This window comes from Ahaetulla prasina, chromosome 5 (assembly GCF_028640845.1).
Source record: "Ahaetulla prasina isolate Xishuangbanna chromosome 5, ASM2864084v1, whole genome shotgun sequence".
Lineage (NCBI taxonomy): Eukaryota > Metazoa > Chordata > Lepidosauria > Squamata > Colubridae > Ahaetulla > Ahaetulla prasina.
The window spans coordinates 37,502,908-37,516,060 of NC_080543.1; the positions used below are offsets into that span (position 1 = coordinate 37,502,908).

At 35.9% G+C, this 13,153-nt stretch overlaps 1 protein-coding gene across 1 annotated transcript in view; it reads right to left on the reverse strand.

The window, feature by feature from the left end:
• Nucleotides 1-13,153, reverse strand: part of MYH15 (myosin heavy chain 15) — a 107,257-nt gene that overhangs the window by 20,042 nt on the left and 74,062 nt on the right. The window contains exons 34-39 of the mRNA XM_058186017.1: nucleotides 10,945-11,069; nucleotides 6,628-6,743; nucleotides 4,045-4,237; nucleotides 2,583-2,786; nucleotides 395-520; nucleotides 27-197 (exon numbers count right to left, since the gene is read on the reverse strand). Of these exons, the coding sequence (XP_058042000.1) occupies nucleotides 27-197; nucleotides 395-520; nucleotides 2,583-2,786; nucleotides 4,045-4,237; nucleotides 6,628-6,743; nucleotides 10,945-11,069 (935 nt within the window). The remainder of the gene's footprint in view (nucleotides 1-26; nucleotides 198-394; nucleotides 521-2,582; nucleotides 2,787-4,044; nucleotides 4,238-6,627; nucleotides 6,744-10,944; nucleotides 11,070-13,153) is intronic.

Below are 13,153 nucleotides of genomic sequence, written 5' to 3' on the forward strand. Positions count from 1 at the left end.
CTTGATTTGAATTCAAAGAAAAATACCCTTGATTCCAGCTTCTGAATCTGCTTCTTGCCCCCTTTGAGAGCAATTTGTTCTGCTTCATCAAGTCTCTTCTGTAAATCTTTGATAGTTTGTTCCATATTCTTTTTCATGCGCTCCAAGTGAGCACTGGTGTCCTGCTCTTTCTTTAGTTCTTCAGCCATCATTGCTGCCTGAAATAACATAAAGATGTGAAACAGCATTTTCTACAACACCAAGATGAGTCTTTTCATTTTTATGATTTAACGGACATAGGAATTTAAAGCGCTAGATAAATTTTCATAACCAATAATAGATAATATTGTTCTAAATGAGTACTATAACAACGCAATTATTCAGGCTGAAATGAAAAAATAGGATGTTTACTTACATCAGTGATTGCTTTTTTGGCCTTTTCTTCAGCATTCCTGCATTCCTGTATAGCTTCTTCCACCTCAGTTTGTATTAGAGTAACATCAGTCTCCAGCTTCTTCTTCTGGTTGATTAGGCTTGTATTCTTTTATTTCAAAAGGAAAAGGAATGTTAATTAGGACAGGATCTTTTGTAGCACTAGAGTCAATGCGAATAAGATAAAGTACCGGTATAACAATAGTCTTATTCATTCATATTCGTTAGAATAACTCATATTATTTCCAAGAGATACACTAGTGAAAAATAAATCAGGTCAATTTCTGGTTCAAAGTAGAATCTTCCATATCAGATCCAAAAACTTGGTCAAAAACTTGGCAACTCCAAATCTCAACCAGCAAATGCTCTGTCTTGCACATTGGAAAAAAGAATCTGAACATTAAATACAAGCTTGATGGACATTACCTTGTAGATGACCCCCATCCCGTTAAAGATCTTGGAGTTTTCATATCAAATGATCTAAGTGCCAAAGCCCACTGCAACTACATCTCAAAAAAGGCTTTAAGAGTTGTAAACTTAATCTTGCATAGCTTCTTCTCCAGAAACACTACACTATTAAACATTCACTAGACCAATTCTTGAATATAGCTCGCCTGTCTGGAACCCATACCTCATTTTGGACATTAATACAATTGAGCGTGTCCAGAAATATTTTACAAGAAGAGTTCTCCACTCCTCTGATTACAACAAAATACCTTATGCCACCAGACTTGAAATCCTGGGTTTAGAAAATTTAGAACTCCGCCACCTTCAACATGACCTGAGTTTAACACATAGAATTATCTGTTACAATGTCCTTCCTGTTGAAGACTATTTCAGCTTCAATCACAACAATACACGAGCACACAATAGGTTTAAGCTTAATGTGAACCACTCCAATCTTGATTGCAGAAAATATGACTTCAGTAACAGAGTTGTTAATGCCTGGAATGCACTACCAGACTCTGTGGTCTCTTCCCAAAATCCCCAAAGCTTTAACCAAAAACTATCTATTGACCTCACCCCATTCCTAAGAGGTCTGTAAGGGGCATGCATAAGAGCACCAACGTGCCTACTGTTCCTGTCCTAATGTTACCTTTAATTGTATCCAATTTCATATAGTTATTACATACTTATGATTATATATAGGATTATATATCGTATAGTTATTTCATGCTTATGCTTATATATACTGTTGTGACAAATAAATAAATAAATAAATCTTGAACAACTAGAATCTGAGAGAGAAATAGTCAATCATGAGTTAAGAATGATGTGTGTGTTAATGTAAATTGGATGAGGAATTCTGAGTATTTGCCAGACAAAAACAACAAAGAATCTTGGAGTTGTTCATGAGATGCATCTATGAAATAGTCCCTAACCCATTAAATAGTAAGACAATATATTTGCTACATTTATTGAGGCCTCAAGTTTTTCTATACTTCTGGAACCTGGTTAAAAAAATCTCTTCATCTCTCATAGAATGGGTTCTATGTTTTATACAAGCAAGGAAAAATAAAACCTCTAGAAAGTATGATATTATAAAGCTTCTTTCTTGTATCTAGTTTGTAAAAAGATCACCAATATTGGGTGACATGCTGATCTATAACTAAGAAAACAGCAGGAAGCAAAAAAAGAGTAATTTACCCAAGATGATATTCTTGGAAATTCCATTATTTCCACAAGAAAGAGCTATGATTTCATGGAAATAGTGGGATTTAAAAGAACTTAAATAAGGTACATAATTCTTGTACTGAAATTATCTGGATATTCTCCAAAGCTCTTGCAGCACAGAAGAGCCTTAAAATTTGGATGGCAATTTGGATGGAAAAATGCCCAACAGAAAACAAGCAAGTAATGGATGGATAAATATTCCCTTAAGCACAAGGGTTTTTAAAGACATGATCAGTCACATAAGTGTACAAAGACAATTTTCTTTGACCTAGAGGCCAAAAGATAAAATTTAAAATATTGGTCAGTTTGTAATATATACTTTATTCTTTTCCCCCCCTATTCACACAGAAAGAAACCCTGGTGGATAAATCCATTATTTCCTATATGTTGTTCCACAACAAGGAACCACAAAGAAATCATTCCTTTATGGGAAATGTTGGATTTATTATCCATCAGGAGACAGAGAAAAGAATACTGGAACAGGCAAGCAAGCCAACCTGGGTATGCAGAAGGTTGACACGTTCAGTGGCTTCTAATAATTCTTGTTCTGCCAATTTACGACTACGTTCTGTCTGATCCAGCACAGCCCTCAGCTCATCCAGCTCAGATTGGAGAAGAGTGTTACGTCGATCAGTGACTGCCAATTGCTCTTTGAAATCCTCATTAAGATGTGTTGAATCGTCAAGCTGCACTTGCAGTTCCTGAAAGAAGATGAAATCTCACATATATCTATCTGTCTCTAACTACAGCCGTGGAATTCCTGATGTCTTTATTCACACCTAGGCTTAACTGTGTTTTGTTTTTACTGAAATCAGCCAATATTATGTAAATACTTTTAGAGTTACCTCTTATTATCTTGGCGTAACTATAAGTTCAGTAGCCAGGCAACTTGAGCTATATAATTGCCATTAAGAGAACTAAGACCAATTTCAAGTTGTGGTTTTTTAAATTATTGGTTGCTTCCATGTCTGCTTTTTGAGAAGTACAATTGTCCAAACATTTTGATTTTTCTTAGGGTTTTCTTCTCACAGGTGAGCAGAATATGCCATCTACAGTGATAATTATAACTCCCTTCTGTCTCTTTTCTCCACTTACTTAATAAATAACGCAAGTGTATGTGTTTTATATCTTGGTAGGCACATCTGTCATTAAAAATATAAAAAGAAACACAGAGAGATGAAATTCAAAGTGCTCTACCACTTTTAAATATGTTGATGCCCCATTTCCATCTAGTTTTCTATCTTTTTCTTTTCAGAGTAAAATAAATATTTTTTTAACAAACGCATGAAAAGTTCTGAGTTACTTCCAAACAAGCTAAAGAGATCTGAATTTTCTTATTTAGCTAAAGAACTTTGAAGTTCTGACACATACATACAAAGATAGCTGCATGCTTATGTAATTCCTGCCCTTGTGCCTATTATGACCATTATATCTAAGGGAGGAGAGAGAGGAAAAATTAAAATGGAGGGAAAGGATATGAACTACTACCTCCTGTTATAAATTGCATACTAATGTGAATATGATACAATGACTTGAAATTGCTTTAAATGTGTGAGAAAGATAGAGCTTCTTAAAGCTATTCACGCTGCACATTCACCAGGGAAAAATCTTGATAGATACCATGGCAAATGTACAGTCTCTAAACTATATTTGCCATTTTACTATAAAATGCAATTTATGAAATATGTGGAAAAGGCCAAGTAGTCTGGCCGGTGACATTTTTTATTCCTCCACACCCAACAATTTTCTCATACATGTTATTTTATCCAGGTAGACTTATTGTCTTATTTTAGAATGACAGGGGAAAAAAACTTGTATCTGGCCATGGTTTGGCAATTCGAAAATTTCCTTACAACACTAAATTTGAAACTTAGTACTGTATGCTATCTGCATCCGTTGGAGTTTTGCTGCTGTGGTTGCTATGATATACAGATTTCATTAACAATATTCATGGAATACCTTTATTTGAGCTTGAAGGATGCGTGTGGCCTTAGTTGCTTCAGAAGCATGCCGGTTAGCATGGCTCAGCTGGATTTCCATTTCATTGAGGTCACCTTCCATCTTTTTCTTCAGCCTGACAGCCTCGTTTCTGCTTTTAGCTTCAGAATCCAAGGTAGACTGAAGTGTGTCTATTGTACGCTGCTGGTTTCTCCTATTTTTGAAATGATTTTTTTTATATATATACACACCTTGGATAAAAGTCCAAGTCATCTTCAAGCATTTTTTTTTTTTACTATCAGGAAGGCTGTTATATTTTTGTCTCTCTCTCAGACAAAAGACAGTCTGGCTCAATTCTTAATTCTTAAAAAGTGATTCCAGTTTTTTCTTGTTTATTTTCTTTTGTTTATTAATATATCTTTTGTCAACATATTGTGCAGACAGTAATTATCAATCAGTCTTAACAACATTCTTGCAAATAAAGACAGCATGTGCAGATGGTTCAGCAGATTCATAAGCAGAAGTAAATTGCCCTCTCCTGCATAATGTGTTACTGGCAGAACAACTATGAAAAGAATCTTGCAATGATTAAGAAATATAGATCACTTGTATCTATAGTAGTTCTTATTGATAAATGTCATTGGATCTAGACTGGCAGCATTGGATGTGAGGGTGATCTGACTGTGACATCTGTCAACCCATTGATCACCAGGGTTGATTCGGCTGATCTGGCTGGCTAGGTGGGTGTCTCCTTCCTCCCTGATCGCTCCATGTGCGTCCCTCCTGAAACTACACACTTGCTGAAAGAGGACAACCATCCCAGATAGAAGGAGTGTACTGGCAGCATTATCTCTTTCATGGTTCTTTTTCCCCAAAACCAAGACCCACTAATTGCTGTAGAGCAGGGGTGTCCAAACTTGGCCCTTTGGAGAGTGGTGGACTTCAACTCCCAGAATTCTCCAACTAGCAACTTGCTTAAATTTATAGCTCATGCTGGCTGGGGAATTCTGGGAGTTGAAGTCCACCACTCTCCAAAGGGCCAAGTTTGGACACCCCTGCTGTAGAGTCTACCTCTTAGTAACCTTGTTTAGAATTGTGAGCTACTTAGAATGGAATGGAAACCCTAATACCATTCTAAGTATGGCAATAATAGTAGATGTAAATGTAATTATAATTGCTGTGAAAAATACCAGAAGCTACTTCTTTATACATATACATATCTTTCCTCTATATCTTTCTTTATATCTTTCTGTTTTTCTACCTTTTTCTATTTTTTATTGCACTTTTAGCTGTTTCTATTCTTTTTTTGTTTTCTCTAATTATTTTATTATTATTCCTAAACGTAAAAGTGTGTGTGTAATAATTACAGATTAAAAAAAGAAATGTGAAGAAACAAATATGTTCAGAGGGTTTGGACTACGTAGCTCTTAAATATTTGGGCTTGAATCTCTATGAGTTCATTTATATTTGTATTGCAAAATTACAGCTGTTAGTCTTTTACAGACAGTCTAGCCAACTTTAACAATAAATGTCAAGAAGAGAAAACCCAGTTCTTTCAAGACTAGGAAAATGTAAATAAGATATTGTATTCCAGTAGAAATCTGTTCAGTGTTCTTTTTCTCTCTTTAAAAATACTAACCAGAATTTACAAAATGGGACATACACACACAAGAAATTTAAAATTATTTGAATGAATACACAGATCTGATAGATTCACCCATCCTGCAAACTAATTTTTAGATTTTATTGCACTATCACTACTAGATCTGGATGGCAAAAATCCAGATAACCACTACATGGAAACAAAGTATTAGGATTGCCTTTATATTTGCTATTTACACATTGTCAGAGGTGGGTTTCAGCAGGTTCTGACCAGTTCTGGAAAACCAGTAGCAGGAATTTTGAGTAGTTCAGAGAACTGGTAGTAAAAATTATGACGCGCCACCCCCATCTATTCTCTGCCTCCAAAGTCCCAGCTGATTGAGAGGAAATGGGATTTGGCAATAATCTTCCCCTGGATTTGGGAGGGAATGGAGATTTTACAGTATCCTTCCCATGCCATGCCCACCAAGCCACACCCACAGAACCGGTAGTAAAATTTTTTGAAACCAACCACTGCTTGTTGTGTACAATTTCGCAGGCTGGACCCAGCCATAGTTAAAATTAATAGAGGCAATCAGTCATCTTAAGTCATAGTAATCTCTTTTTCAAGAGGAAAATACTCCAAATAACCTACCGTATTGGGGTATGTCAAATGACATCACCTGCTAATAACACATATACGCAAAAAATATCATCAGTGATGAAATGATATTGGATTCTAGGAAAGCTAGAACACTGAGAAATCCTATGTAAAAGCCAATACATGTAGAGTCATAATGTGAAGGCTGTCCTGATACAGATGTTTGCCCCTGCCACAGCAAGCATCAACTTTGAAAGATGGTGGTAGGTTTGTCCAAAATGCCCATATGTTGAGCACTTTCAATAATGAACAGTACTTAAGAGACAAGTTCTAAGCCAAAATTGTATATATAGTTTACAATTAATATCAATCCAGTTTTAGTTTTGGTATGACAGGTTGCATTAAAGTTTATCATACTGTACCTGAAGTTTTCAATTTCTTCCTCTTTTTCTGCCAATTTTCGTTCAAAGTCTGCTTTAATTTGGGAAAGTTCCAATTGAAAGCGTAATGTTTTGCTTTCTTCATGTTCCAGAGCTCCCTAATAAGAATGCACAATATAAATTAAGGTTAACTATCTTTAAAAAAAGTAAAAAAATCACCACACCATATGCTTTGGTAGCTGAAAGGCACAATCCAATATTCTCTTCAGTTGCAAAGCAATCATTATGATAATATCCAAAAGCACAGACACAAGATTTCTAACTATTGGTATTCTTTATCAGCATTAGCACAGTTTGCAACATTTTTACATGCAAGGGTTACTTGGAGCAGATTTATTTATTTATTTATTTATTTATTAAATTTTTATACCGCCCTTCTCCCAAAGGACTCAGGGCGGTGTACAACCAAAAGATAAAAAACACAAAAATGTACAATTAAAACAACAATTTAAAACCGAGCATATTAGAAAAAATGGCCAACATTTAAAAGTTTAAAATTTAAAATTATAAACCACAAAATAATAAAACCCCAGTTAAAATTTAAAATATTAAAAAATATTAAAAATATTATGCCAGGTAGGATCAGTGATGCCAGATAATCTTGTCATCACTGATCCTACCTGGTTTGTTTGTTTACAGATGCCTTAGAGCAGGGGTGTTAGCAAAGCTGGCTGAGGAATTCTGGGAGCTGAAGTCCACAAGTCTTGCCAAGTTTGGACACCCCTGCCTTAAAGTTTGTGTTGAGTCCAGGTGACTATACAGGCCAGTCTTTGCAGTTTTCTATGTTTTCAAAAGTGATTTGCCACCGCCTTCTTTCAAGAGCTGAGAGAAAACGACTGGTCCAATGTCAACCAGCTGATTACTTGCCTAAGGCAGGACTGGAACTCACATTTTTCTTTTCTGACTCCATATCTTAATCATTAGATCAAACTATCATCAAAGAGAAAGAAATGTCTATCAGGGCAATTCACCTTGAGTATCATAAAAAGGGGGCAATCTGTTAATAATTTGGTTTACTACTGTTTTATTCTTACTGCCAGGATGACAAGAGGTACATGCAATTTATTTTAATTTAATTGCTTTTGAATGACCCTACAATCTGACTTGATATCAGGAGGAAAACAAATATATCTGATATCCCTTTCTGGTAGCAAAATGTATTTTGGCTTAGCAGTACATTTTGTGTAAAACACAATTTGTTCTATCTAGATTAAGCCTCCACTCGTAATGTAATAGCTATGGCAGGCACACACAGGTGTGTCGTAGGGTTGAAGGTTAATTCCTTCCGGGCTCTCAAAGCTTTTTATAATAGCACTAAAATATTTACCTGGGCATTTTTATGTGAACTTGATAGCATTGTTTCCATTTCTTTTTAATTTGCATAGGCAGATAATTTATCTTTTCATCCATTTGCTCATTTATGTTTGTTGCAGATATTAAAAAAGAGGCATTTATGACTGGATCTAGCATGAATAATCTGCATGGTAATGTACTATGGAAAAATATGTGCTGAGGAATGACAGGAAAAAGGGATATGGAACAAAATGAGCTTTCATGCTCAAAAACCAGCCACCTAATCAATATATTTTTCCTTTAACAAAAGACAATTAAGACTTATTAAGAATCTTTTAAATTTCATGGCCAAGATTCCAAATAAAGGCTAAACTTAATTGTTCAACAGAAAACTATAATATAAAATCCTGCAATAATAATTCCTTAATTTTCATTGCATTTGTCTTTCTGATTCAGTTGTGTATTGCATTTTTAAACTGGCTTTTAAAATAGATCATTGTGTAGCAGAAGGATCAGTATAATTCATTTCATTCCCTCTTAACTTTCATGTGGATTGAATATTTGTTTTTCTATAGAGTGTTATGCCATCTGACTAGATATTATACAATGAGATTCTATAAAATGAAGCAAATTCAATCTGTGGGTATATATGCTTATCAGATGTTGTTATTCTAGTACAACTCTATAAGCAACAGTATTGCTAATGAAGGCACATGTGCATATCTGATTTTAGTCATCTGTCAAATGGAACCATTTTAAGAAACATTTTTTGTTCATGTAAGGGATTGCAGAGAAACTTGTTTATGATTTATTACGTGTTGATACCCATAATCTCCAGTCTTCATTCTCTCACACACATTTATATTCATAAAAACATGCGTAACTTAGAGCAACACTTTATTGCGTGGCCTCATTTGTTAAATTTAGAAGTTATTGACTACAATTTTGAGGAACAAAAACAATGTAGGAATTTAATATATGAACATGATGGAAGTAAGAATCTAGCTCTAGCTATATTTTCTCTTCATCTCAGCTGTCTTTACTTTTTTTTCTGTCTTCCCAATTTTTCCCCCCTGTATTGTGAAATGCGTAATGCTATTTACTCTGGAAAGGAATAGCAAGATGTATGTATGAATATGCATCAAGTGGTTGAGATGGACCTAATTTACCATGCAGTACAAAAGTCAAAGGGGAACAAAATTTTGAGAGTGTTTTTCTTCACCTTCTGATGGTGAGGGACCACAATCAACAGTTTGGGGAAAGCAGTCTATACTGGACAGGGCAGTGGATTTTTATTTTAAAAAACCACCCCGCTATTTTAAGCCTATGTCAGTGCTTACATTACAGTTTCTGGATGACTCCTGCAAATTTTCATAACTGTTATCAGAGCCCACTGAAAAGACACTCTGAGGGCATACATGGCCCTGGGTTCTTCCCACTGAATGACTGCAAAATGCATTGCTTAGAAAACAGGAACAAAAATAAAAATCGTCCTTGTAGTTTTATAGAACAGGTGTTTTAATGAGCATGCCAGGCTGCATTCTAAACTGTTTTATCAAGGTAAAGGTTTCAAATCACCCAATGGATATATGGTGCTCAGGAAGATCCAATTCTATTTATGCTGCATATGTTATATATCAAAGTCTCTCTCCCTCTCTCTCTCTCTCTCTCTCTCTCTCTCTCTCTCTCCCTCCCTCCCTCCTTCCCTCTCTCTCTTTCTCTCTCTCTCCGTGTGTGTGTGTGTGTGTGTGTGTGTGTGTGTGTGTGTGTATATGGTACATACAGTACGCATACATATACATACATATACATACATATACATAAGCATATGTATACATGCATATACATATATGCTTGCTTCAAAACTGTGGAACCAAGCATGCCGTTCCTCTGCTGTAATACCAAAAACCTTTTTATTTGATGGGGAAATCCCTGCAAAACATAAGATAGCCTGCAAAAAATTTTTTAAAAAGAAAGACAGATTAATAAAATGATACATGTGGCTGATTCAGAGTTTATTTTCTGCATCAGTGCATTCCCAATACTGCTAGCTAAATAGATGGTTTATGTCCCTTTTAAAATAAATGAATGATTTTTAAAATTTTAATTTATGACAGTGCTATTGGATGTATTCATTTAACTTGTAATGTAAACAGATGATAATCAGATACATTAAATTATACCTAAGAGAGCACAGAAGAACATAGATATCAAAAGATGAAATCAACCTGATGATTACCATTTCACAGAAAACACAGAAAAACATGTCTTGGCTGGAAATTTCCAACAATGAGAGGGCAGAAACCACCTGGATATTTGTAGCCAAGGCAAGTGAATATGATTTTTAAATGTAACAATTTTTCCATACTTGTACATTTACAACAATATTAGAAATCTTATGTGAAATATATATTTGCATTTACCGTATATCTTTTTTAAATTGTAGCTCTCTGTAGATATGCAGCTGACAATTATCTGATTGTAACAGTTGGAAGAGAAGATTTAGCCTTTTCTTCTCTTTATGAGGTCTTAAGAAAAGCACTTCCTCGGAAGCTGGTATTAGCTACACTTCACTGGGGACACGGCAGGAATTTCCTGAATTCAAAGGCCAGGATTTCCCTCAAGATTACAACAGAGGAGTAAAAGAGTCAGAGCGTCCCTCTGTCTGCCTTCTTTGATTTGGATAATTATCATCTCCCCTAGCTGATTCTATTTGCATGTTAAATGCAAAGTCAGTTTAAAATTATGCAAATTTGCTCTTTAATTGTTTTACTAATTTACCTTTCCCAACAAATTATCTCTCATACAGAACAATTGTTTTCAAATTCCCAGTGTTCTCTTAACTCTTTCAGCATTGATTTTAAGACTTTCTTTCCACAACATTAAGATTCCCAGATTTGGGAGGCAAATATCAGGCAACTACTACTGGTAGCAAAGAATTCTGAATATTCTTTTAGGTGTTAGGTTAGGTGTCTTTCACATTCTTTTTCTAAATCTTTATTTTACCTCAGCTTCTTCCAGGGCTAGCTGGACTTCTGCTTTTTCTTGTTCAGTCTGCTTCTTCATTTTCTCTAGTTCATGAAGGTTCTTGTTTCCTTCACTGACCTGATCAGTTAGATCTGAAATTTCCTCTGTAAGAATTTTTAAAAACAACGATAAAGGAATAAGTATCTGAAGGCCCTCCCTTTCTTCTAAACGAATGTCTGTGCACAAGCGTGTGTACACTTTTGTGTTTGTATGCCATCAAAGCTGAAAGATGTTGAATGCTTATTTTATTTAGCTAATTTACACCTCTGTCCAATTTACACACAGTGACTCTGGGTGGCATACAGTAATGCATTAAACTGAATTGAACACCCCCTGCCCCAAAACCCATTCCCTCCCACCTGCCCCTGTGGCTGCAAACAAATCAAATAAACTACTTGATTGGCTTTGTATCAACTTAGGATCCCCAAGTTCATTGACAGAACTATGTTATCCGGGTCTTTTGAAGAAGTAACAAGGTGTGGGCCAATTTTATCTCCAGGGGAATCATGTTCCACAGGGAAGGAGGAGGAGAAGGCCCTATTTTTGGTCCCACCCAATGTATTTCCTTAACAAGTGGGTCACACAACATGCCCTGCCTTCCTGCCTAGATGTAACTGGAGAAAGACACTCCTTCAAATAACTTGGTCCCAAGCCATGTAGGGCTTTAAAGGTGATAACCAGCACCTTGAATTGCCCCCAGAAGCAAATCAGCAGCCAATGAAGCTGAGCTCTGCAAAAAAGCAGAAACATGCACAAATTTGGGCTTGCACAACACTACACATGGCAATTGAATTTTGAGCCAATTAAAGGTTTCAGATACTCTCCAATGGTAGCCCCATGTAGAGCACATATTATAATGCATCATTGGTTCCTACAAGGCAGAATAAAAATTATCTCCAAGTTCTGTAAATTAAAACAACTTCCAGATAAACATGAGATATTTGAATAACCACACTGTTAGTTTTGATGATGATTTGCATACATGGATCAGACTGGTCATATTCCAAAAATGGGTATGATAGGAACCGGACCAATAGGAGCACTTGGGAACCAACAAGGTATCTACAAAATCTAACTCTCCCCAAGCTGAAAATAGTATTTTTTTTCCAAAGTCAGACATAAGATCTTGCCATCTGCACTGCTGCAAAACTGATGCTCTAAACCCTATTAACTGAGCATACCAACCCATGCAGCATCAAAGAGAATGACATAATGACTGACACTATTGAGACTCTAGAAGGAGTTCAGAGAAGAGCAACAAAGATGATTAGGGGACTGGAGACTACTAAAACATATGAAGAACGGTTGCTGGAATTGGGTATATCTAGTTTAATGAAAAGAAGGACTAGGGTGACGTGAAGCAGTCTTTCAATATCTCAGAGGTTGTCATAAAGAAAAGGGAGTCAATCTATTATCCAAAGCACCTGAAGGCACGACAAGAAGCAATAGATGAAAACTAATCAAGGAGAGAAGCAACCTAGAACTAAGGAGAAATTTTCTGACAGAACAATTAATCAGTGGAGCAACTTGCCTCCAGAAGTTGTGAAGTTGAAAGTAATTAAGAAGACATTGGACAACCATTTGTCTGAAGTGGTATAGGGTTTATGGCCTGAGTAGGGGGTTGGACTAAATAGACCTCCAAGGTCTCTTCCAACTCCGTTATTATGTTGTAATACATGTATTACATGTATTACTACTGTCAATACAATACAAAAAAGGCCTTAGCTGTAGCAGCTCAAAAATATAAAACCCAAGCTGACAAACACCGTTCCCTTCAACCCCCTTTTCGCATTGGGGATAAAGTCTTTTTATCTACTAAGTATCTGAGGTTGAGAATACCAAGCAAAAAATTTGGTCCAAAATTTTTGGGCCCTTTCCCCATTGTAAAGATTATTAATCCCGTAACCGTCCAACTTAAACTCCCTCGAATATTGGGAAAAATACACCCGGTATTCCATAGCAGCTTATTAAAACCTGCTAGACAATCTGGACTGAGACCTCTACCTCCCGCCCCGCCCCCTTGATAATCCAAGGTGAAACCCACTATGAGATCAAGAAAATCCTTGACTCTAGACTATACAGAGGTCAATTACAATATTTAGTCCACTGGAAAGGATACCCATTATCAGAATCTACTTGGGTCAAAAGTTGGAAAGTAAATGCTGACAATTTGATTAAACAATTTCAC